Source organism: Octodon degus, unplaced genomic scaffold, assembly GCF_000260255.1.
Source record: "Octodon degus isolate 3935 unplaced genomic scaffold, OctDeg1.0 scaffold00030, whole genome shotgun sequence".
In the NCBI taxonomy this organism is placed as follows: domain Eukaryota; kingdom Metazoa; phylum Chordata; class Mammalia; order Rodentia; family Octodontidae; genus Octodon; species Octodon degus.
The window spans coordinates 15,400,540-15,427,983 of NW_004524606.1; the positions used below are offsets into that span (position 1 = coordinate 15,400,540).

At 34.8% G+C, this 27,444-nt stretch overlaps 1 protein-coding gene across 1 annotated transcript in view; it reads left to right on the forward strand.

The window, feature by feature from the left end:
- Cntn6 (contactin 6) overlaps positions 1-27,444 on the forward strand; it is a 306,964-nt gene that overhangs the window by 229,706 nt on the left and 49,814 nt on the right. The window contains exon 11 of the mRNA XM_023713308.1: positions 5,063-5,190. Coding sequence (XP_023569076.1) covers positions 5,063-5,190 — 128 coding nt within the window. The remainder of the gene's footprint in view (positions 1-5,062; positions 5,191-27,444) is intronic.

The following is a 27,444-nucleotide window of genomic DNA, read 5'->3' on the forward strand; positions in this document are numbered from 1 at the left end:
TATATATCTTATACATTATATATAATGTGACATATATACCACATTTTACTTTATAAGTATATGTAAATATTACATCCACCAAAATTATGTAACAGAATCCTAGCATATGTATTTCAGGCATCTTTGATAAAGCTATGACAGAAATGTTTTCTTCTATTTCTATTACTGATATTCCTAGTGGAACTACAGAAGTGCTTACATTCTTACATAACAGAAGTCTGTTCATTAAAAATTATCTACTACTGCCTTCAGCCTAGAAGTCAGATAGTGTGTTAATCACTTACATCATTGAATCCTTTAATCCTATGACTCTGGGAAACAAGTAATATTAACATTCCCATGTCACACATGACAAATCTGAACATTTGGACTGTTAATTATCTTGGTTCTGGTCACACAAATTTTAAATTTGGGGAGTAGGATTCAGTCACAGCTGTTTGACTCCAAAGCCCGTGTTCTTGCCCACTGTGCTAATAACACCGTAGTTGGATAAGAGAAGGGAAGTAATCCACAGTACTTGCAGTGCCATCATTATTTCATGTCAAAAGACTTAACCTGGGAGTACAGTAGTCAGCTTGTCTTTATGACCTCAAAAAGTGAAGAACCTTGAACTACTCCACATATATGCAGACACACAAGTGATTCATCTCAAAGAGCTGCACAACTCTCTGAAGGTTAAATGAAGAACCTCCAATTTTAAAAATCAGTATATGCAGATAGAATTTTTCATGTCATAGATACCACCCCCCCACATCTTTATGCTGGTCTTAACAACAATAGCTTTTGACTATATTTTGGGGACTTAAAGTAAAAAAAAAAAAATCTGATAAAATTAAGAACTTTCTGGTCTAAAGAGAAAGATGTGGTTAGGATATTTTCTCTAGCTTACTGAGTGGGGCCTTTCATACACCCATTGCTTTTTGCCAGGCCTGTTTCTGGATTTATAAAATGTGAAATAGAACAATACAAAGCTCAGAGGTTTGTCTTAAGGATTTAATGAGTTACAGTTTATGACATAAATAGTAGCCTGCACAGCTTAGCTTCCCAACAGTAGATCATAACCTCCTTCAATTTTGACCACTGAGATTTAATATCATGAAAAAGTGACATTAGTATTTAACACAACCATACACTGTGCTATTGTAACATCTGATATAGACTTTTAAACATACCAGATATTTAGCTGAAGAAATTAAGAAAGTAAAAAATTTAGTATTCCTCAATTCCCATCATGCATTTCATTACTATTGAATTTTGGAATCTCTTAGTAGTTTCTTGGTGTTTGCATATTTTTATGCATACAATTTCAATCTATTGTTTATTAGTAGTATAATTCCAATGTTAAATCTTAATATGAAAATTACAACTATAATATGAAATCAATCATATTATTGACAACTATATTATTGCCTGTTGTTATATACACTTTACTAATTTAGAAGGAAATTTTTACTTTTTATTACCAGAATTTTTTTCATAAATAGCTAAGCTCACTTTTACTGAGAATATAATTTATTTTTAATGCCAGTGGAACCTATATGTAATATAGATTAAGACTATTTTGATATCTTTCATTGATATGTCTTGACTTACTCAAATATTCTTTGTGAAGATTCCAAAATAAGAATAAAAATATCAATTTTTATCTTTCTCAGTGAAAGTTATCAAAGCTATCAATTGAAATATTCCATTGATTCCTACATGAAATTTCTGATAAACCAAAAACGTCAATTACATGGTAGTGTGCGTGTTAACTTTGCATTTTCTCTTTTTCTTTCCCTATGTTTATGTTGCTACATATAAGGAAAGATCAAAATATATGGTGAATGTTAAAATATTTTTTCAAAAATTTATAGAGAAAAAGAAGGGCTGCATGTACAGCCACCATTTTGTCCCTGGCCTTTCAAGGTCTGTGAGGACTCAGGACATAGGGGAACCTGGACTGTAACTTCATGTAACTCAGTTGTATCCCAAATTTTCTGATCAAGGAGATTATAGGACCACAGAGGAATGTTATCGATGATGTAGAGTGAGCCTAAGGAGAGTCACATGGAGAGAAAACATTCTCTCAGGCTTTCACAGAGAGCAAACTGGTCAAGCAATGGCTGTGATTCATCCACATGGCTGACACTCACAAAGGATCTACACACTGCAGTACAGGGATTCAGGATAAATCCTGAGGGAATTTGACTGATCTTGGCAGATACAGAAGTCACATTTCTTATTATATTGGTCTTGCTTTATCTTGGTCTTAACCATTCAGCAGAAAAGTATAAAAACAAAGTATAAAAAATAAAGCCATGTTAATATGGTGAGCTGTAAAAGGCTCAAGTCAATAACTTCTGACATTGCCAGTCCTGCAGATAACCCACTACTATTATGGACTACTGGATTATATTGGATTATTTTGCTGAATTCACGCACCTACAATATTTAAATGACAATGGAATGCCATCTCTGACAAAACTAAATAAAAAAAGGGAATACAAAAGAAGGACCATTTTTTATCTGTATATTCAAAATAGTTAGGATAGACATACAGCTACTTTCTCTTAATTCAATGAATAGACAGATTTGTACTAATAGTGTTTATGGACAGGATATCATGTCTGCATCTTGTCCTATGAATAACCACTAAGAAGACAACAACATACAATGTATTAATTATTGAAATTGTCCTACTAATCAGTTTTGAAACTTTCTCATGGCTATTTGTTTCTCAATAAAATTATTTTTAAAATTTTAAAGTGTGTTGTGATTATTCCCCCACAAAATTATTTCGTTCTCTTCAAACATTTTTACTCCATTATTTGTGCTACTTTCTAAAGAAGCTCTCAATGTCCTCTCTCATATGTTGCATTACAAAAATTGGCAAAAAATAAAAATCTGGGTTTCATTGACCAGTATTCAATGTTTTCATGCTGCTAGAGATAATATTGTCCAGAGTTATAGATGATAGACATTAGTGTTCTCCAACTGACCTCTTAAAATTAAGTCCAATAAAGTAGTTTTAAGAGTCTGCTGTGTACCAGAATGCCTCTGTTTCTGTGGCAATATGACGCTAACTCAAGTCTTAATGTAAATCGGGATCTCTTAAGCTGCACATTTCAGACATAAATAAGAGATGAAATATCTGCTGTGGAACAATAGTCTAAGATAGTGTTTCTTTTTTAAAAAATCTGATGACGTGCTATGGAGCATTTTCAATCCCAGATGTGGCCTTTTCCACCCAACACTAGAATTTTGAATCCTTCATGAATAATAAGCTTAACAGCAGAAGCTTGTTTCATATAAATTGTAGTTGGCAGAGATTGTCTGTGTTTCAAATTGGGTAATTAATTATATTAGCTAGATTTCATGTTGTACACACATTAGTAACAGTGATATGTTTGCAATGCAACAAAAATACTTTGTTAATGCTAATGGATGTGATATGCATGCAAATTGTCTCCCTTTCATTTCTTTGAAGTGATAGTTATTAAAAACAGTGTATCATCAATTATTTTGGTGAAATCTAGACTACCCACTGTTGTTAGCAGAGCTCTGTTTTTTACAAAGCTGATAACTAAATTTGCAAATCATATATAAGTAGTCTAATCGTGGACAAATATTATCATTTCTCCATATCATTCCCTTTTTCTCATCATTTGATGATGATTTTTTTTTCTCCAAAAATCAATCCTGTGGTTTTCTTTGATTACAGATTATGTTGATTTACTTTTGAGTTTACTTTAGACTACTTTTGAGTTGTAAAGAAAATGTAAAGAGACCATTTTATGAAACACTGTGACTTGTTAGATAGATATCACTCCTTTTTTTTTTTTTTTTTTTTTTTTTTGTGAAACCAGGGATTGAACTCAGGTTCTTGTGCTTGCCACTAAGCTATTTAATCTTACTGCTTATATTTTGTTTATTCTATTTTTGATGAACTTAACATGTTTAAAGAGTACAAGTTCAAATCCCTGGTTCTACAAATATGTTTGTAGAACCAGGGATTTGAACTCAGACAAGCAAGCGCTTATTCTACTGAGCAATCTCCCCAGTGTGCTTCAGATTAGGTCTATCTGATAGTCTATCCTCATTTTTACATTTGTATGGGAAATACCTCATAAGTGCTATTGTTTACTTTCACAATGTTCCATTGCTGGTGATGTTAACATGTAGTTAGATGATGCCTATCACATTTTTCCACTTTAGAGTAAAAATGAGTATAATGATACCAAAACATTGGGACACAGTGAAAGTAGTTCTACGAGGAAAGGTGATACCTGCAAATGCACACATTAAAATAATAGAGTGTTCTTACTTCTGAAGGTCCTAGAGAAACAAAAACAAAGAAAATCTGTAATTAATAGGGAGCAATGAACCACACGGATCAGAGCAGAAATTAATGAAATTGAGACAAAAAAATCCAAAGGATCAATGGATCAATCATTTGGCTCCTTGAAAGGATGGGAAGGGGACGTGGGGGTGAGGGAGAGAGAAAAGAAGGGATGAAAATATAAAAAAGGAGATCAATGTGTGCTATATTTATACTGACAATTATACTAATAAAAATATTGAGCATAAAAGACTGCTAATGCCATCTTATCTATGAATCCTTTACCTTTCCACTCTCTTTGGTCCCTTGGGTTGAGGTATCTGCCTAATAAGTGTAGCCTTTTGGCCATGTAGCTATGAGCATGGTTGCTGTGACTCTCTGCACCTGAAATTATCATCTTAGTTTGGAACCCTGTTTTTTGTTCACTGAAAGTGCCTAATAAGGTCAGACTCAAAAAGCTTCAGATTAAACAATGTGAAAATTGCTATGTATGTCAGTGAAGTCATATACAGTTTTCAACAGTGGTTGACTTTTCAAAATAGTTACTTTTTTATTTATTTGTCAATTTGATATTATACCTTTAAGAACTAGCACTGAAATAAACAATGGTAAGTTGAATTATACTAGAACATTTACAAGAAATTGATACTATTATGTGTACTCATGGTTTAGTAATGTTTGAAGGTGAAAATAAGCAGTTATAATATTCTTACTTGCACTGATTCTATATCTTCTTCTTAGAGTGTTTCTCTTGGAGGATGGAAGCCTCAAAATACATAATGTTACCAGATCAGATGCTGGACCCTACACATGTATAGCCACAAATCAGTTCGGCATTGCAAAGAATACTGGCAGTCTTATTGTAAAAGGTACTTTATTTTCTATATTTGTGCTTCATTTGATGAGACATGAGTATCATGGCACCTATTACCAATATCAAACTTACATCTTAGGCTATGTGTAAAATATATAATTTGGTAATTTAAAAATTCAGTTAACATTGCCATATTCAATAACAGGATACATGCTTTGCTAGTAGTACACTATGGGAAATATTAACACTTTGCCAGCTGAAAATGCTATTGGTGTATAATTTGGCAGAGTTAAAACCTACAGCTCATATCTATGGATGCTCATGAATGCATTAGTAAATGGGGTCATGGACATTTTGATAAAGTCACTGTATAATGTACTTTTGGTTGAAATTCACGCAGAAGTTGTCATTTTGTATAGCTTATGAACTTTATTATTTACAACTTTGAGGAAAATGACTACATTTTTGCTTGTATAGGGAAGGTGGCTATGGTTGTGTTTGTCACCCAATATGCATATTTACAAATGGAGGTAAAATTTTTTTCCAAATTTGGGACACATATTTTTGGCAAAATGAAAATACTTCAGTTCATTAGCTGTATTGTTACTGTATACAGCATATAATACATGTATTTTAAAGAGCATATATTATATGTGTGGACCCCAAATGCATAGCCGGTTCATTATTTCTTTACCTGCAGGCACATAGGGAGTGAAACAGTCTCTTGCAGTGACTCTAACTATGCATTTTTCTTTCTAAAGACAAAACATTAAAATCATAGTGTCCATGTGAGTCATTATTACACTCCCTTCAGAGTACACAGATAAACTTGTGTAATTTGGGATGGCAGGACTGCCTACTCTATTTTTAAGACAAGTTAGCATCAATTCAAATGTACCTACACTTATCACCAAGGGACACAATTAGTACTGGAATTATCTATGCTCCATTTTTGTTACTTTATTATATTGAATCTCAGCTCATAAAACTAGTATGTTTACTAGAAGTCGTGTTACTTCTATCATTTTATGCCTCCCACATGGACAAAAATTACTGTCTTGATAAAGTTGATTGAGTGGCTAATTAAACCCAAATGGTTAAATTTAGCAATTGATGCTTTTTTATTGTTTCTATTAAAAATAAATATATGCAATAAAAGTAGTTAGCTCTTAGACTTCAACTATTATTTAAACCATTTCATGGAAAAGAAATAGCCACCTTTATCCCTGGAAGATATTTCTGCCAACTTGTCTCAAGCATATTACATTACGTCTACAATTCTCTGAAACACTCAGGAGAAATGTGATTGATAAAACATGAGATGGACTTGATGTTTCACAGTGTATCGTATGGCTTTATTCAATAATAGGGTACTTCTCAGATAATTTCTGCAATATTCATACACAAAAGTGTGAATTTTTATGTTGAAAGAAATAAGTCTAAAATAGAATGAGAGATATTTATTATAGTTTTTAAATTAAGGTGTAGGTGGTATACATTTATCTATTATAGCAATAAATTAAGACATGCTAGAGTATCCTAAGTTTTGTTAGTTAAGTCTCCCATGTATAGAAAATTCCAGGGACATTAAAATATGAAATAAGAAAGACAAGATCATCACTGTTAGAGAATAGTGATTACTTATACTAGCATTATTCAAATATCATACCACTGTTTTTTTGCTAATATGATACTAAGCAATTCTTCCTCTGAGAACCACAAAAAAAAACATTGGATTGAATGGATTGAACTGAATTAAATCTTTCTCTTCATGCATTTCATAGTTCTTTGGAATCATACTACTAATTGTCTAGTAACAATTGGTGCTAGAAAAATACAAAACTTACATAAATATTATTAGAGAAATCTAGGAGAATTTAGACTATGCATTTTTCTGCAGACAACTTATGATTCAGACCCAGTTATGTTGCCATACTTTCTGTGAGAAAGCATTCTTGGCCTTAAAGTGGAAAGAAATTGGTTAGCATTGTAGGATGTTTCATAAAGCACGTAATGCCCCCAGGGGGTGTCTCTCTACAAGGAGGAAAAATACACGGTGAGTGAGTTAGCTCATCAGACTAAGCACCTGCTTAGGCAAGTATAGGGACCAGCGTTTGATCCAGGCACCACATGCTGCACTGACACTGCTCCTGGAATCACTGAGCCAGCCCTGGAGTCTGGGCTTGGGGACACACATCTGTAATCCCAGTGTTGGGGAGGCTGAAAACAGGAGGATCATGAGTCAGCTACATAGTGAGAATCTGTACCAAATACATTTTTAAAAAGGAGAAAAATGACTAAATTATTCAGTTTAAATATATGTACATATAAAATATGACTTAGTTTTAGTATTCCCTGTTAAGGCTAAAACAAAAGATCTCAATCTCAATCTACATTATTTGTTATGTTCATATGTCTTTCTTCTGCAGTGGTGGTTTTTATTTTCAACTACACTATATAATTTACCTTTTCTGTCTTCCCTTCCTTACCAGAACAGAACTATAAGAAGGATAGGAATTTCTGTCTGCTTTAACCAATGATGAACCACAGAACTCACAACACTGTCAGGAACTATATGTGACCAATAAACACTAATTGAGTGAATGAATGATTACACTCCTTTACAGACCAGGACAATTTCCATCCTGACTTTTGCTCTAAATTCTAACATATTTAAATTTTCAAAATTTAAACTTCTTGAAACAGTTTGGCCAAAATTAAATCATGTAAGGAAAGTGATTTTTAAGTGCATTTGCTCCCCTAATCCTAAACTTTCATGTTATCCATTTCTAATAGAGATCAACTACCTTACCAGGGTAAAGAGATCAATACGAAGCTACATGCACATTCTGAAGACTTCAAACGCAGAACTCCCTGTTCTGGTATTTATAATGTGCATTAAGGTGTAGTTTACATCTGCAAAATGATGCTTGTTAATATAAGTGACGTCAGTATACATCATATGAAGTTATTTTCACTCATTTATATTTAAACATGGAAAGGAAATTTGTGTTAGTTGTATTTTAACCTTCATGAAATACACATATCCTATTTAAAGAATTTTGGCTCCTTTGTTTTTGCCATCGGTGAGAGAATCCCTGCACAATCTAAATGGGTATATACTTAATTATGCAAATGTATAAATAATCAGAATAACTATTGTGTGTACATTATGGCTAAAACATTTATAGAAACTGCTTTATTTATCTTTGTGTCTGTTATGCACCACTTCTTAATTAAACTACTGTCTCTAATTCCCTTTTATGCTGAAATGCTGAAAATATCACTGTTAAGAAAATATTTTATAACCTCAAATCTGAAGCTTTTGTCTAGGAAAGTATTACATTAGTGTGTATTGCTTCACCAATTTCCTTGCTGTTCAGATTGTTCAATATTTGTGTATGTTGACATGATTGTCTTTTTCACACATGATTGTCTAGTTCTCCTGAATGATGGCCATCTGATTATCATGACAGAGACAAATAGAATTTTTTTTTTTAAGACAAAGTCAACTTATAGTGACCATAACTGTAATAGAGTGGCAGGAGCAAATGGGAAATTGTACTAAAGCTGATAAAGCAATCATCTCTCTTTGAATTTACTTATCAGCCCCAGCCATGCAAGAAATGTTGTTGTTAGATAACATGTAAAAAGATAATAGTTACAAGAGTAGGATATTTGCCAGCTTAGTTTTTAGCTGATATGGCTTATCTGTGTTAAGAGGATTTTGAAGTTATCCGCCCTGCACATCTACATCACTAATGCAGCAGGACAAGGCAATTTTCCATTCCAATGTTGCAAGTGCAATTAGTAGGCAGCAGCCTTGCCAGATCCTCGTGAGGAGCCCAGTGTAATTTGAGGACACGTTCCACAGGCACAGAAAATCGAAAGGAAGTGTTTGAGGGTGTGCACTTCGGAGGACTTTGATGCAAATTACATTGCATACATGCACTAAGAGGTATATGAAAATCAAATAAAACAGGAAATTATTTGATCTGGCATTTGGAAAATTATTAAAAAGCAAAGCAACAGCAGGCTATAAAAATGATCTTGTTCGCAGGCAACATTTGTTTTTGTTTCCCCACTGGAGAAGTTTTGGATGTTCAATTATAGGCCTCATTGCTTCAGCATTATTTTCAACTGAAATGTCGGAACTTGGAAAAGCATATCTAATGTGCAAATTAAGTTTATTGCCCCTCATTTACTTGTTTATTCTTTGTGATAGAAGTCTTTATTATACCAGCATACAGAATGGCCTATTCATTTTCTCCAGCAGAATGAGAGAACTCCCAAATACTGGTCTATATTTACTAAGAGAAACACCCAAGACACCCAGACAATTGGAATTCTTTGTGGCTTTACAAGGCAGTGTAAAGGCTTTGGGGTGTCTGGCACAGCTTTATCAAGGAGCTCAGCTGGATTGAGTAAACCAAAAGTATAATTTCAGAAAAATGACAAGACATACTAGAATGCATTCTTCCTAATAAACAGAGTGAAAACACCAGAGAAGTCATTTATAAGTGCTAAAATCTTCCCCAAAATGTTTGACATTTCAGTTATGTACAAAGAATGGTTCAGATTTAAATATTTTGTCTTAAAAAATTACTGATGGTTGAAATTATTTTTAAGGTGCTAGTCTATTTAATGTTATTATTCTGTTCAGAATTAAATTTTCTTTTCATCTCCCTTACTAAAAAAAGAAAAAATATCTGATTGATTTTTTGAAAGTTGAATACCAAATTTCTTGAATTAAAATGTGAGAACAACCAAACTGAAATCTTTCAATTTAAGGGATCACGCTAATGTTAATATTATCTTGATCTTGCAACTTAGTCCTATAAGGAGTAGAAGACATATTGTTCAGCTTCAATTTTCAAGAATGCCAAGACACATGTATTTTAAAATTGTACTTTTTAGGAAGTTTATATACTTGATACAGGGCCTTGTTATACATTTGGGACTCATAGTGATCCTCCTGTTTCAGCCTCCCTGTCTCTGGGCTTATAGGCATGCACCACCACACCTGGTCTTAGTGACCAGTTGGCTCTCCAGGGGATGGAGTGGCATGTGGTACCAGGCATCAAGCTATCAAGCTCAGGGACTTGTGCTTGCCTAGCCAGGTGCTTAGAGAGCTGACCTATCTCCAGGGTTCTGGACTTTTTTATTATTCAAGATATTTTTACCACATGGCTTAAACCTATTATTACTTAGAATTTTATCTTTTATTGGAGATGGAGAATATATAGCTGGTGGTTGATGCCAACAGAAGGCAATTAAACAGGTAAAACTGTGTAGAACTGTAGAACTTCTCAAAGTGCTTAAATACTCAGGCTTTGAGGCTGACTCTTGCAAGATAGATAATGAAGAGTTTGTTTTTGCTATCACTGGTGTTCTATTTTCTATTATCGTTGTTAGTTACTCTTCTAAAAATATGTAGTCTGTGACCATTTAAGCTTATGTTTTTCAATCTAAAGAACACTGGAAGCAGGTATTGCTCTGTTTTATACCAGAGAAGAATGAAGTATATGTAACTAAAAGTATTTGCCTGGGATCCTATATTAGTAAGTTGGAGGACATGTTTTCTTTTTTTCATACTTTGTGTACATTTATGAAATAAGAAATACGTAGGGCAACTGGTGACATTATTTTAAAGTCTAAAAGAAATAAGAATGTGTGAACTCACAGATATTAATCTACATTTCCTCCTGAATGCATGAGTTTTCAGTCACTAGAGTTCAATATTTTCTGTACATTTGAGGAACAAATACACCAATAATATTAATTTTGAAGTGCAAATTTGCTGAATTTTTAAAAATGCCTACCTGTGTAATCAAACTACAACACAATACAAAATCATACCATTGAGCTATACCCATAACTTTTCCTCATGTTTTTGACTAGCCCTCATTTCCACTCCAGTCCAAGAAAGTGCACTGTGGGTTTTTTCCACTTTTGATTTCACACAGGTGCTGTCCTACTGTGATTACTCTTCTGTGTCTCACTTTGCACACCGACATAAATTTCTAGAAATCCACCACCCATTTTTATAAAAGATAAGCCAAAGCCTTGATCAGTGCCAGTTCAGTAAAAAGAAATTATTGCAAACTAGTAAATCCTTTTTAAAATTAATTTTAAACAGACTAAAAATTAATAGTAAAAAAATACAGAATTTCAAAACAAGCTGATAGGAAATCAACAGTGGTTGTTATATTGACTATTACTATCTTCAAAGTAGTTGTTCAGATTGCCAGGTACAGGCATGCAAAATTGATCAAACAAGCATTAACTCTTCTTTTCAGTAAACCAATAGAAATTAGAAGTACAATTATTTTAGTTATCTGGCATATACATATATATTTTCCTGTCCTTTTTTTTTCTCCTTTCACTCATCCAAATTATTGTTTCATTTAAAGTAGTTTCTTTCCCTTTCACAATGTCTATTGTACCTTGTGGATTTTATGTACTCTTTCAGTCTCTTTCACAGTGAGACAATGCAATGTTTATATATGTGGGTCTTATTTACTTCACATAGGAGCATGGTCTCTGATTGCATCCATTTACCTATAAAAGCTTCAATTTTATCTTTTTTGATGTAACTGGGTAATAATCCATTGTATAAAAATACCACGTCTTTTTATCCATCCTTAGTTGGTGGGCATTTGGGTTGTTCCCAAGATTTAGCCATGAAAAATCCTGTTACTTTGTTCCTTTCCAAATTTGAGTATGCTTGTACTCATTTGTGTCCTGAATATTTCCCTAAGGACTGGAAATTTGGACATTTTTTTGACTTCATTCTCACCTTAAAAGAAAAATCAGGCTACTCTGCTTCTTAGGCATTCTATCTAAATCTTTCTGTGTTTCTCTCCTGTTTTTTTTTTTTTTTTTTTTTTTTCCAAGCAATAGTGCATATCCTTAAAATGTAGAAGACACTCAGATGCTATGTACATTTTCAGATTATGGATCTGGAAAAGTCAAATAAGAAGTTAATAATAAAAAAAAGGAAGTTAGGCCTGGCCATATAGTTCAGCAGATTAAAGCGCTTGCTTAGGCAGATGCAGGGGCCAAGGGTTCGATCCCTGGCCTGACTTGCTGGCCTCACCCCTGAAGTGCACTAAGATGCGATTGAGACTGGGTATTATGTTGTGCTCCTATAATTCCAGCTCTTGGGAGGCTGAAAATAGGAGAATCACTAGGAATCCAATATACATAGTGAGATCCTTTACACTCTGTAGACCCTGCCCTAAATTTATGTATATACATATATTAAAAAAGTGGGATTAGAAGGAGATTTGGGAAAGAAAAGTACTGTGGTAAACTGAATTGAGACTGATTCTCCTCTTCTGTCTTAGTCTTTCCTCACTCTCATATAAAAAGTTCACAAGAAAATACTCTATTTCCACTAGGTTCCATAGCCAGGTAAAAAATAAATTTCCAATTCTTTCTCCTATAAATCTATTTAAGTGTTCAGTCCCATAATTTACCACAGCCCAGCATAAATTTATAGTTGGAAAACAGTTTGAGTAAATGTTATCTCTTCATAAGAAATATAAATGTGTTGCCATAAGTACATAGTCATTATCTATAAAGTATCAAAATTTAAGTGGAGTACTTGACATATCTAATTCATTAAGCAAAAGGCACAGTGTAGACTTCGGCTGAATTGATGGCAAACCATGCTTTGATTATCTGTTAATATAGAGGATTTGGGTTCATATTTTATGATATTACTTTGCAACCACATATGTAGAGTGATCTTGCTTACATAATATACCTGTGTCAAACTTTTACCTCTCAAAATATGGATGATTGCTTACTCCACACTGATTCTTTTTTTTTTATTTTTTTTTAAATTTTTATTTATTTATTTATTAGAGAGAGAGAGAGAGAGAGAGAGAGAGAGAGAGAGAGAGAGAGGCCAGCTCAGCCCACCAGGGGGCAGGGCTGGCTGGCATGTGGTGCTGGGGGATTGAACCGCAGTCCCTGATACTTTTGCTAAGCTTGTTCTAAGTAGGTGCTCGAGACCACTGAGCCATCCCTCCAGCCCTCCACACTGATTCTTTAGTGGTTTCATTTACTTTTGTCTTGTTGGTCATCTTTTATTCTTTATTGTAAATATTTTTTGTTATTGAAGTAGAAGATGAATAGGTAATGGTACCTACAAGTACAGTGGAATATATTGACCATTATTATTTTGTGCATCAAAATTAAATAATATTTTATGTGTGATAAATAGCAAGTGAAGGGTCTGGGAGATGCCTCAGTAGAGGCCTGAGTTTAATCATTAGTTCTTAAAAAAAGAAAGAAAAAAATAGCAAGTGCTACATACAGAATTTAACTGGACTCTTTTAGAATATTTTGCTGAGTTAACACACCTATAATATTCAAATAACGGAACTAAATAAAAAAGGGAATACAGATGAATGTCCATTTTGTATCTGTGTATTCAAAATGGTTAGGATAGATATATAGTTACATTCTCTTAATGAATAGAGGAATTTGTTCTAATAGTTTTTGTAAATAGGATATCATGTCTGCATCTTGTACAGCAAATAGCCATTAGGAAGAATGTATGCAATGTGTTAAATATTGAAACTGTCCTACCACTTTGGTTTGAAACTGTCTCATTGTTGTTTCTTAAGAAAATTATGGAAAAAAGGGATTTAAATTATATAAAAAAGTCTCATCTCGTAATCTTACATTTGGCTAAAAACATATCAAACAATCTAGTCATGTGTATTATATGTATAAAGAAGAAAGGATATTAAATAAAGATTAAGTCTTCGATTTCCATTTTTCTAGAAATAGAGAAATAAGATATCATCATGTGGATTTCCTTGTTTGTTTGTTTTTTTCTGTCCACATTTCATTTCAGAATATTAGCTTTGCACTTTCTCTATTTGCTTTCCCTTGTTTTGTTTGCCTAGTTTTCTAGGGATTGGAAAATAATTTATTTTACAACCCATCTCAGTTGCTTTGCTTTAGTATCAGCCCAGTCCCATGTTCTAGTCAGAACTCTGTTGCTTACATACCATGCTTTTCTCTTTTTTAACATACGTTTTTATCTTCGATGGATTAAATCTTCTGATGTCTTTATTAAAAAATAATTCAAAAAAGAGATACTTTTCTGAAAGCTTCATGTTTGGAAAAGTCTTCATTCTCTGCTTACATTTGATTGATAGTTTAGGTGAAAATAGAATTTTAGATTAAATTTTAGAATTCAGACGATGATTCTTCATAAATTTAAAAATGCTCTAAGAAGAATATATGCAGTGTATTATTTGTTGAAAAATAAAAAAAAATAAAATAAAATAAAAAAAATGCTATGTTGCTTCACGAGCTGAAGCCATGTTGATTTATGATCTGTTGTTTGTGACATGCATTCTTGTTCTTTTTCCAACAGTTTGTTTTCCCCAATATTCCACAGTTGTGGAAAGATATACAGTGTTTAAATCTGTCTCCAACCATTCTATGAGGCTTTTGGTGGACTGGCATCTTAGGAATCCATACATTCTGTTCTTAGATTATTTAATTGAATGACCCAATATTGTATTTAATTTGTTTTTCTGAAATTCCTATTACTTATGTTAATTTGTTCCATTGTTCATTTGGAGAGGGGATCTCACTAGGTTTCCCAGGCTGTTCTCAAACTCTGGTTCCCCCTACATAAGACTCAGTTTGAATTACAGATGTACACCATTGTGCTATACTTAACAGTCCTCTTATTTAAATACTATGTTTACTTTATTGTTACTCTCTCTATCTATATGTGTGTCTATAGATATTTTATCTCTGTGTGAATATACATGTGTATGTAAGTATATGTGGCTTATTTAAAAATTCTCTCCTGCTCCATTTCATATGTTTTTTGCTCTACCCTATAAGAGATTTTCTTAGCTTTTTCTTCCAGGATGTTCACCCATTATTTTTTGCTAAAGTATAATAAACTTTCTAATTATCCTTTCATGTTATGATTATTCCTTTATCATACCTTGCAGGATTTTTTTTTCCTGGAAAGTATTACTTCTCAAATATTTTTCTAGTTTATTTTCCCTGAATGGTTTATTTTGCCACATGGTGGCTTTCTTTGTTTCAACATCTATTCTTTGCTCAAAAATGTAAAAAGATATCTTGTGAATGTTAGCTGTTTGCTTATAGTTAAGAAGGGAACACTAAAAATGTTATGAAAGTTCTTATCAAGTTTGGAGGCTTGGTTCTCTATTGCAGCTCATATTAAAATGTCCTAGATGGGCTATTTCCTTGGGAAATTGCTACATACTCTGTGTTTAGATACTGTCTCTTGGGCTCATTAAGTTCTTAGGGAAAACATTCCTCAGTTTCCTGCCTAGAGAACAAGGATACAGCTGCCAGCATCAGAATGAACTGCGTGAGATTACAAAATGTAAGTCTCAAAGTTTCTGTGTAAATCTTTCATTTCCTATTTGCAATGATTCCTCCACCCTCACTTGTGTTTTATTACCAGCAATTTAAAAATTCTCTGCTTCATGTCAATGCTTTTATCACCTCTCTGGAGGTCTCAGTTCAGGTTTCCATGGCCTCTTCACATCCCAAGTAGGTGCAAACAGGCATCAACAAATATATTTTGTTTCCAATCATAGGCTTGATCTCTGTGAAATCTGCCTCAATGTCTTTGAAAAGGAGGGTTACCTGATGGCGGATGCCTGATTTATGCTGTGGGTGAGAAACTGGGTTGTTATTAACACAAGTAACACATTTACTGGCCACTGAGGCACATACTGCCCAAAAGTCTAGATATACAAAAGTAACAGCCAACCAGTTTGGCCATAGTTGTCTTACCCAGATGGGTTTTATTATGTAGCTCCTGAATCAAAAAATGTCCCATGTGTTTGGGTAGGAACACTCTCTCCTGCCAGAATTCTCATTCATTTCTTTCTGATGCCCCTTCTGACTTGACCCAAGTTAACTCTGTCTCAAAGTACTTTGGTGGCTGAAGGAGTGGTGCCACTGTAATGTGTGTTTCCAGCAACAAATCTGCACAGCCACTTGTTTTGCTGCCAAATCAGCAGTGCTGTTGCCTTGGGTCTTGATGGAATTTCCATTTTGATGTCTGGTGCAGTGTATTACTGCCTGTTAAGTGGGCCACCATACTACTTACAAAAAGTTCAATATCTCTTATGAGTTTTTAATGTCCTTTTCCTCCTCCAGTTAGGAGACCTCTTTTCTACTGATGGTGCCATGTGCATGTAAAGTGACAAACATATACCGGCAGTCTGTGAAAATGTTTAAAGTCTTGTTTTTCCCCAGTTCTAAGGCCCAGGTAAGCACTATCAGTTTGGCTCTTTAGACTGATGTACCAGGAGACAGTGCTCCCAAATGTACTGTCCATTCTACTGTCATGACTGATGCTCTTGCCCTGAGTACCCCAGCTATTACCGTACTGCTCCCATCCGAGAACAAGATGAGATGGAGGTCTTGAAAGGGCATGTCCTGTAGGTCAGGTCTTGTAGAATGTGCAGCCTCCACAGTCTCTACACAATCATTATTTGGGGGCTCCTATGACACCAGCAGTAAAGAAGCAGGGTTAATGGTCTGTACAATCTTAAGTGTTAAACGTGAGTCCAAGAAGGGCTGATGGCGAATAGGAAGCTTGGGTCCTAAAGACTTTCTTTCATAATCAGTACGTGGTCAGGTATTCCACATGCACATATCCTATGCCATTGAGGTCATATATGAATCACGCAGACTCAGGAGTCAATATACAGGAACTGGCTTGGATGTCCCGGCTTCCCAGTTACTATCTCCCATATGCTAGTGGCTATGTGAGGATTAATCCTTTCCTCAGTTGACCAGCCTACTATGAAAGAAGGCCATTCTTCTTTACATAGCATGGTGAGCTCTTGTTTTGTCATTTTCATCCTATATTTACCTTTAAATTTATCAAAGTTCTGGATAATGTATTTCAGCACTGTTGGTTTGCTGTCAATATCCCCAGAACAGAAATCCCCATAACAGAAATCCCAAGTACATTCCTGCTCAATCCACACAATGAGCAAAAGTACAAGGATAATATAATTTGATACAATGGCAGTAACTATAACAATGTGAAGCAACTAAGCAGGATTTGAATTTTTCCGGGTTTCCAAATAGACTATTCCAAGTGGCAGGAGGGGCAGGACAATTACAACTCTTCCAGCCCAGACTGTGGATTCAGTTGTAATCTCAGGGCATGGGCACATCAGGGAACACGGACACATGGGGAAAATATAAAACAGGCAATTCAGACAAACAGACAATATCCTGGGAAGAAACTTGGTCCTCGCCAATGTTTCCTGTACCAATTTGAACTTTAGAGTGGTTTAAATAAAAATACATGCAGCAATATCCTCTGATTGCAAACACAAACAACCTCCTACAGATTCTCATCTGGGAGAGAGCACACACCTTTAGTGGTTCTTTTGCCTGAGAGAACTGACAAACAACTAACATTCCAGGTTCTCTCATCTGGGAGAACTGATCAAAACAAATTGCTACACACTTCTAGGTGCTAGACCCCAAAAACCACTCTCACTAGAAACCAAAAAGAGAACAAAAGTCAATTAGGTCCATCCGCTCAGAGAGTGTGACTCTGTTTGTTCCTGTAGCTGTGGCCATGGCTTCCAGCCCTCTGCCACTCCCGGGTGGCTAGCTGAATTCAGCTGTGACACCAAAGGTGCCCAGAAGTGGCTTGTAGGCAGAGGCTGGGAGGTGTGGGGTGTATGTGGAGGGACTCAATGTGAGAGTCTTGTTCATGGCAATCTTTCTGGGCCATCCATATGAAATGGTGAGATTATTTCCAAAGATTAGCAAAAAACCAAGTTCACTATTAAAGCCAGCCATCAGACTCTTCCCAGGTTACACATGTTACATGTCCATTCAACATCCAAATGCAATTCCCTGATCCTTACAGATCAGAAACTCGTCCAGCCTCATTTTTGCTTTGTCTATTCTTAAATACCTTCTTGGTTTCCATGGCAACCACAATGCCATGGCATGGTTTACTCAAGAAATCACAGCTTCCTTTTCTTTGTAATTAGTGCTCTTTTCCTCTTCTTTTTTATGTATACAACACCCAAACAAGGATGGGGAAGGACTGAGGGAGTGACAGCATCTTAACATGGGTGGATTAAAGGCTAACCTAGAACTTCTTTTGATAGGATAAAATTACACAATTGAGAGCTGCCATCTCCCACAATTTTATTTGGCTTTTTATTGGAACCTTCTGTAGAACTGAAAATGATCACTATAATGTATTATATTTATCATGTTATTGTTTCATGTTGTGATACAATTTTTCTCTGCTAATAATAAGAAAGTCCAGTATTGGTTCTTAATTAAATAAAATGTGGTCATGAAATCATAATGTAGGTGATACTAGACCATGAACTTAAATTGTTCACTTGTGTGGTATATTTGATTTCTTCTCACATTTAGGAATAAAAATCCAGCAAGTATTCCTTTGTTCTCATAGAATTGTCCCGCCAAGTGATGATAAAATAATTTATTTCAAGCAAAACCTGAAAGGACCACTTTTCTAAAAAATAAAATTGCATTTCATATGCACAATGTAAAGTGTATGTATAAATATATACTCATATTATAAAGTAATTATTATAATTGAACAAATTAACATGCCATATTTTTATATAGTTAACTTATTTGTATATTTTTGGTAAAAATATTTGAAGTTGACTCTTAGCGAATTTTAGTATATAATATTGTATTATTAAGTATAGTCTCCATGTAGAGTATAGTCTCCAACTATAGTTTGCTGTACTTTAGGTCTTTAGATAATCCTGTGACCAACTTGTCCCCATTTCCCAATTCCCCAGTCCTAGTAGCTGCCACACTATTATCTGTTTACATATACTTAGAATTTTACAATTCCACAAATCAGTTTATGCAATAGTTTTCTTCCAGAATCTGGCCTATGTCACATAATTACATGCAGGTATTTCTATGCTATTGCAAATGGCAATGTCTCTTCCTTAATGGGTGAATAAATTTCCATTGAAAATATAATCAATATTTTCTTTATCTACATATAGAAAATGAGCCCTGAGGATATTTCCTTATCTTGTTTGTTGCAAGGAAGGCTACAAAGAACATACTAGTGTAGATAACTCTTCTAGACAGTAAATGCATTTCCATTGCTTTGAAAGAATTTGCAGAGAGGCCTAAGGCCCAATATACATGTAGTGCTCTTTAGAAAGTTGTTCTTCTAGGATTCATTTCAGTCATCAAGGAAATCAGAGGTTGTTTCAGCCATCATCCAAGTTAGCCTGGGTATTCCCTAGGGAGGAGTCAGACCTGACATCATTTACATAATTCTGGTGTTGTAGGCATTCAGAATTCAAGACTATGGTGTCAGAAGTTTACACCTCGATGTTAAAGGAAAGGCTGGGAGGCCACGCACTATGTAACAAGTCACAGTTCTTGCAGAAGATGATATGTGAAATTTTCAGAGTGAAGCCAAAGCTTCAGTAGAGATCCAAGAAATTTAGAGATGCTGGAAATGAGGAACATCCTTCAAGGAAACCCACAGGCCAAGAGAGCCCCTATGGGCTGCAACAGTGCCTTTATGGTTGGGAATTCTCAAGAATTGTGGGGGCTCACATTCTACCTCTGGGTGTTGCACATGCCATGCATAGAGCCACAAGATTTGATGTTTTTTGTTTTACTGGTCCAAGCTCTCATTTATAGGGTCTTTTTGTTCCATGGGATTGTTTACTCTGTATGTTGAAAGTACAAAACTTGCTGTTTAAAATTTTTGTATCAACTCACAACTAATAGTTACCTTGAAGGTCTGATAAGGCCTCAGACTTAAATTTTTGAGCAATGATAAAACTTTTAAGATTTGGAAACTCTTACAGAGCTATTAAATATTTTGCATAATCAAATTGGCAAGATACTTTGAGGACCAGGGAAAGAATGCTGCAGTTTAATATGAAGCATCCTATAAAGTCTCACACATTGAGGGTCTTGATCGCGAATATGGAATTGTTCATGATGGGGCTGAGGGAGGTAATTGTGGGCCATCCTTATCAATTACTTAGTCCACTCATGTGTTCATGGCTGCATGGACTATAGTAGGCAGCCAGGCCTAGTGGGAGAAGTAAGTCATTAGAGGCCAGCTTATCTTGAACCTGGACCTTTCCTTCACTACTCACTCTTGTTCTTGCTCATACCTGCTTCTCATGGCCATGAGGTGAGCAACTTTGTTCCAACATGATCTTATGGCACAAAATACCATCTCACTCTTTGTCCCCCAAATCGGAGCTATCCTATCATGTACTGAATCCTTTGAAACCATTAACATCAAATCAATCCCCCCTTCCTCAGTTGTTTTCTCTGGTATTTGGTCACATCAATGAAAAGCTTACTAACATAAATATGCATTTAAAACATGGGTTTCTGGATCATATGCAAGTATTGTTTTTAAGTATTTTTGGATATTTTCATATTATTTGTCATAATTCTGAACCAATTTTCATTTCCACTTATATCACAGTATGTGACCACGGTGTTGAAGAGAATGAAGGATTAGAGATGAGACCCAACTAGTGGGGTCTGTAGAGATGCTCCACGCTATTTTTCATCTGCTTATGCCCCCTCTTCATGTTTTTGAGCCCTACACAGGGACTAACTTGTTACCATGTGTCCCTATGGATGCATAGAGAATGAAAGATTGCTTGAAGATGAGCCTTAATTTAATAATGAGGGGCTGAGAGGAGCTGCCTCAACTGAAGGCATTCAGCTGAGAACTCTCTGGCTTTTATTTAGAATATCAGTGTAAGAGAAAAGAAAAAGAAAAGCAGCTTTGGCAAGGAGCATTTTTTTTTTCCGGAACCGCGCATTGAACTCAAGCCCTTGTGCTTGCAAGGCAAGTGCTTATTCTACTGAGCCATTTCCTGGGCCAGCAAGAAACTGTCTTAAGTCTAGGAAGTATTTCAGTGGTATGGGAAAGACAACGGCTGGATCCAACATGTTCCATTAATCTGAACTACTTACTGTTCAACCATTCACTCCTTGGGCAAGTCTTCCACATTCATAGTGTACCCCCTTTTCTTCACAGCCTTATAAACAATTAACCCATGCCTTTTAAATAACAGCCATCTAACGAGATATAAAGATTTTTCTTTACATTTCCCTGATGTTTATTAAGATTGACTAATATGGCATATACTGTTTGGCCATTTATATCTCTCCTTTTGGAAAAAAATATCTATTGACTTTCAGATCTATAATAAAGTAAATTTTAATGAAGTGCTTACAGATAGAATATAGTCCCACTTTTAGGCATGTTCATGAGTTAATGAACAATGCAAAGAGCTAATATGTTAATACCTTTCTATGTAGTGTAATTTTAGACTCTCAAGAATTAGAAAAAGCACCAAATTTCTAAAGTTTTTATCTCCAGTCTTCTCTAGTTCACTAGTGACAGAAAATATCAGATGACTTTGTTACCAGTTGGAAGTGCTATCTATGCTCTAGTTCATTTTGGTAACTTAACATTGTCTATTATGTTATAAAGATAACATGGGGCTCTCTCTTCATTTAGAGAGCCCCATATGCATACAGCAAAATAGTCTGACTATTTTTCATATGTAGCTGTCCATGCTTTGAGAGGATCTCATAACTTCAGGAATCATTTTACAGGTATTTTGAAAACTGATGCTGAATCACTATTATACACAGATAAAGATTGCAGGCAAGTTAAAACAAAAAGAAGGAAACAAAAATGTATTTTCTTAATGATCAGTTTGGCCATTCACTGGCTTCTAGAAATGTACTTAAAATTTATGTTTTGTGATAGTGCACTTGGTCATTGATAATAAAGACTCAGTTCCATTCGTGTGGATTTTGACATGAGTTTTGATATAGTTTTTATGTTGCTAGAACACTTACAACTAAAGATGCACTCTGAAAATTGGTATTGATGATGAAGTGAATTTTAATAAGGCTTTTCATATATATCATACATGTATATCCCATTAAGCCTTTCTTTGTACTTCTTAACAATAAGGTGGCTAGATAAAGCTGTTTGACATAACAGCTCAATTGATTTACATCGACTGAAAATGATAAATATTAAAATACTTAAATTTTACAGTCTTTTTATGAATTGTGTCATTTATATTTAATCTTAAAAAACTTGTCAATAGTTTAAAAGCTCAGTGGAAAATATTACTTCCACTTATGTAGATATTTCAAGCCCCTTTCATTTTCATACTATTTTTTTATTATTGAAAATTAAAAATCTACACAGAATTGAGAACATAATACAAGTAAAACTTATGTGCACATCGCATAGTGTTGATAATAAGGAACACAAATCCAACTTTCTTTAGTCAGTCTCCTTAACTATTGTCCAATTATTTGGAAATAAATCCTCTCCACTGCATAATTTCATTCATAAGAGTTTCAGGAATATAATTTTTAAAAATTGTGGAATCTTTTAAACATGACAAAATCATATTTAAAATCATGTTTAAAAATTTTCAAGTATTTCTATCATATTTAGATTTCACATTTCTGTGAACTTTTTACATTTATGTATCTATGTATACAAAAATTGATTAAATGTGTATTCTTTATTCTACTCATGTAGAAAACCCTAAATTAAAATAAAGTGTTTATTTAATCCAAGAACTTTTAGAATTTTCTGTATGATAAAAATGTTTGATTAGATTCTAAAAATAAACATAATCTACAAATTAATTACAGTTAACCTTTAAGCTCCGTCTTTATTTTTGAAGCATTACTCACCAATAATATTTTAATGGCGATAAACTTTTTCTTGGACTCAGAGCATCAGAGACTTCCTAACAATATATTTAATGTAATGTGGTTTTCCCTTAAAGAGAAATTTTGGTTAATGTACTGAAACCTAAGGCAACATTTTAAAGCATGGTCCTTGGACTAATGACACTAAATCAACTAGAGAAACTTATTGAACATCCATATTCTAGGGTCCTTCCTACAGATTTGCTCAATCAGTATTTCTGCTAGGAGGTAAGGAATTTATGATATGAACAAGTTTCTCCAAGAAATTCTTGTGCATATTGAAGTTTTAAAGCTGTTATCTTGAACTTCTGCAGACACCTAAGAAAAGTGCAAGAACAAAAAAATATGAAAGTGAAAAGAATCTCTTTGCTTTGTTGCAAGACAAGCTGGATTAATCTAAACATCTCTCAAATGATGAAGTCTTCCATAATCAGCTTTCCTCTATTTATATTTGTTATAATGTAGGCCCTACCAGTCTCAATTACCTACTAATAGCAAAAAGTGTGTTGGTGTTCATGAGCCACCAGTTATTACACCTACTCTGGTGTAACATCCCTCACCAAGTCTCTCCATATTCCACTTTCTCCCTAAACAAGATTTTCTTTGAATTCTGAGCTGGGCCTATGCATGGTTGTGGAACTGAATTCCAGTAGAAGAATCAGGGATCTCAGGGTTGTTACAAAACTGGCTTTGAAGGGTCAGGATGAGGCTTAGAATGGTAGAATCAGGATAGGTTAGGCCGTAGTTTCAGGGGAAGAATAGCAATTAAAAGGCCATCCAAGTGTCTGCTCATTTACCCACACAGGAATGTTCTCACAGGGAGAGCTGTGCTCAGCTATCCTGCATTGCTCTTTTGGGCTCACACACCTGATGCTGCAGAGCTATCTTTCTGTATGTGCATTCATTTTTCATACTGTACCTATTGGTGTGCATTTATCCCACTCTTTTGCTTTGTGCTTCCAATTACTCCCTTTGCTTTTCAGGAAAAAGAAAATACTTCTTTAATTTAAATTTAATTGAGAAACAATAATTGCACATATTTACATAATATAGTATGATGTTTTGATACACATTTTCATTGAGAAATGATTAATTAAAACTAATTATCATATTACATGACATATTTAGTAATTTTTGTTAAAAAAAAACCCTTAATTTAAAATCTCATTTAGGGAGGCCAGGGAAATGGCTCAGTGGAATAAATGCTTCCCTGACAAGCACAAGGGCCTGAGTTCGATCCCTGGTTCTGCCAAAATAAATAAATAAATAAATAAATAAATAAATAAAATCTCATTTGGTGATTTTGAGATATATTATTATTGTTATCATTATTATTATTATCATCATCATCCATAGGCGTCTTGCTGAGCAATAGCTCTTTATAATCATGATTCTTCCTGTCCACTGAAACTTTGTGCCCCTTCAGCAACATCTGCACATTCCTCATCCAGATCACCTGCAAGGCTTTTGTAATCACATTGCATGTATTCTATATTTCTATGTAAAAAAAATATTTCCTATTGTGACATTCAGACCCCATTTCATATGCATGTAATCTAGTCAGTCACATATGGCCACTTTCCTGTGAATGCTCCATGATTAGATTTAAGTTCTGCTTTGTTGTCTTAAAATTCTTTTTTTTTTTAATTTTCTTTTTTTTTTTTTTTTTAGGGGAAGGTCTACAGGGCGTTCAGGGTCTCACCACTAGATCAAACTCATAGTGATCCTCCTGTTTACAGCCTGCCAAGAGTTTGGATTACAGGCACATGCCACAAAAGCCAGGCTCAATTGCCCTCTCAGTGCACCCCAGGAGTAGAGCCAGAATGGCAGGCCAGGGGATCAAACCCCCAGCCCCTTTGCCTACTCGCAGGTACTTTAATCTGCTGAGCTATTTGGCTGGCCCAAAATTCTTAATCATTTCATTTCTCAACCTGTTTTGTAAGAAAAATTTAGTGGAGTGGTACCGCATAAGGATGGCTGACAGTACATGAAAAGTTGTTATTCAGCAGCCACCACCCCTGCACACACACCTGGAGACTCAAGAGGCAGCATACATGCAAGTAGCAGGTGCACGGTGCTTGTGTGTGCATGCATATCTAGTGACTGTCAGGTGCTAAAGACCTAAGAGGAGGGTCTACCCAGAACTGCAGCCAGATTAATGCAGTTCAGGGGCTAAAGTGGTAGCAGCAGCAGCAGCAGCAGCAGCAGCAGCAGAAACAGCAGTGATGTAAGAAAGGCTTTAGACGAACGAGGGACTCTGAAAAAGCCAGCAGCAAGATCCAGAATGGGAGGAGGCCAACTGACTTCCCTGTCCCCTGGTGCTGTCTCTGTGGCATTCACAGAAATACTCACTACCCAATCTGGTCACCAGGACAGGTACAATCTGTTCAGTCAGTAAACTTTGTCAGTAATTTGTTACCAAACAGAAGAACAGTTTTCTTCTTGGAGATGGATATTTCAATAAACTGTATCAGTTATCCAAATTCTTTAAAGAGTTTAAAATCTATGAATTTGAACATATTATTTCAATAATGTGAAGCTAATATCCATATCCACAAGCTTAGAAATAAAACTTTAATTTAGAAATTATTCCATTCAATGGCAAGAACTATTTTAATATGAAGATTTAGGGGCATATAATTAATGAGTTTTTCCATGTAACTAAAATATATAGCAATAGAATAATAACAGGAATTTAGAATTATGTACAAATTATGCAACCATTTACAGTTTCTTATACAAACTTTGCCGATAACAACATATGGCAGAAAAACATTAACATTCTATTATATAGATTTACATTAAAAATTAAATTCAGACTTGCACAAATGGATTTTACACTGACAAATGAAGGGTTAACCTTTCTAAGAAAAAAATGTTCCATGAATCATATTACCTCTAAGTGTTCTAAAAGTTATATTTTGAAGTAACTTATTAAAAATTTAAACTAATTTTTCAGACTCTAACACGTACTTAATGACTCTACAAAGGTTGTAACAGCAAAAAGATCCTTTGGAAATAAAAACTTAGTACACAGCATTTGTGATATTGCATTGGACATGAGTCACTAATGTCATTTGTAATTGTATCAGCTAAAAAGAAAGTTATCAAAACTTAAATTTTGACGGCATCATAAGTGCATTTTCCAGAAAGCAATTGAGAAAAATCATCTCAATCAATATACAATTCAACACAGTACTGTTTATTTTGTTACAAAAATGTTTAAGCCAAAGCATGTATTTTGTAATTTTCAAATATATGTTGTTAAAATAATGCAACAGTATCATGTTATTATTTTTATTAGTGATAGACTATCTAAAGTAAAAAGCTTTATATTTAATATCTTTAATGACACATTATTCCTATTTCTTGAACAAGGTACCTCATATTTTTATTTTGTACTGGGACTTGTAAATTCAATAGCTGCCCTTCCCTTAATGAAATCTAAAGCTTACTTCTTGAGCCTGACTGTGATATAGATTCATGATGGATCTCAGCACTGATTTCCACAGTTGTTGCACTAGACTAGACTCCAACACTGGAGTCTAGATTTTCCACACAGCTCCTCCAGCATTTGTTATTGGATGATTGCTTGATAACAGCCACCCTTTCTAGGATGAGGTGGAATCTCTACATTGTTCTAATTTTCATGTCTCAAATGACTGATGTAGTGGAAACTTTTTTGATATGTTCATTTTCAATTTTTATTTCTTCATCTAAAAAATGTCTATGCATTTGAGATGCCCATATTTGGATTGGGTCTTTGAATTTGCGGGGTCTTAGTTTTTTTCAATTCTTCATATGTTTTGGATATATGCCCTTTGTCTAAGGGACAGAAGGCTATAATATTCTTTCCTACTCTGTGTGTTGTCTTTTCACTTTGTTTTATATATCTTTTGCTGTGAAAAGATTTTTTAAAATGTGAGATCCCATTTTTGTAATTTTGGTAGGGTTTCCTCTTCTGTCTCTGTTTTGTTCATGAAGTATCTGCCTACATTTACGTCTTCAAGACTTCTGCCTATTTTTTCTTCCAAAATATTTATTGTTTCAATTTTAACATTTACATTTTTTAATTTATTTTGATGTTAATTTAGTTCACGGTGGTACACACTTGTAATCCTAGCATTCAGGAGGCTGAGGTAGGAGGATTTCCATAAGTTAGAGGCCAGCCTGTGCTACATTGTGAATTCTAGGCCTGTCTGAGCTATAAGTTGAGAACTTGGCCGAGTTCCGGGATCCCCCAGACCCAGTCCTAGCCCAGGTTCTAGGCCTGTCTGAGCTATAAGTTGAGAACTTGGCCGAGTTCCGGGATCCCCCAGACCCAGTCCTAGCCCAGGTCCGACCCAGTCCTAGCCCAGGTCTGCAGCAGGAAGGAGCTGAGCACAGCAGCCAGACCTAAGCCAGACACAGCTGGATAACTCCAAACTCTGTAGAGCTCCACCTGAACTTCAGTACGTGTGAAGGTTACAACTACAGCAAAGATCTACAACAAAGGGCAGAAGACAGT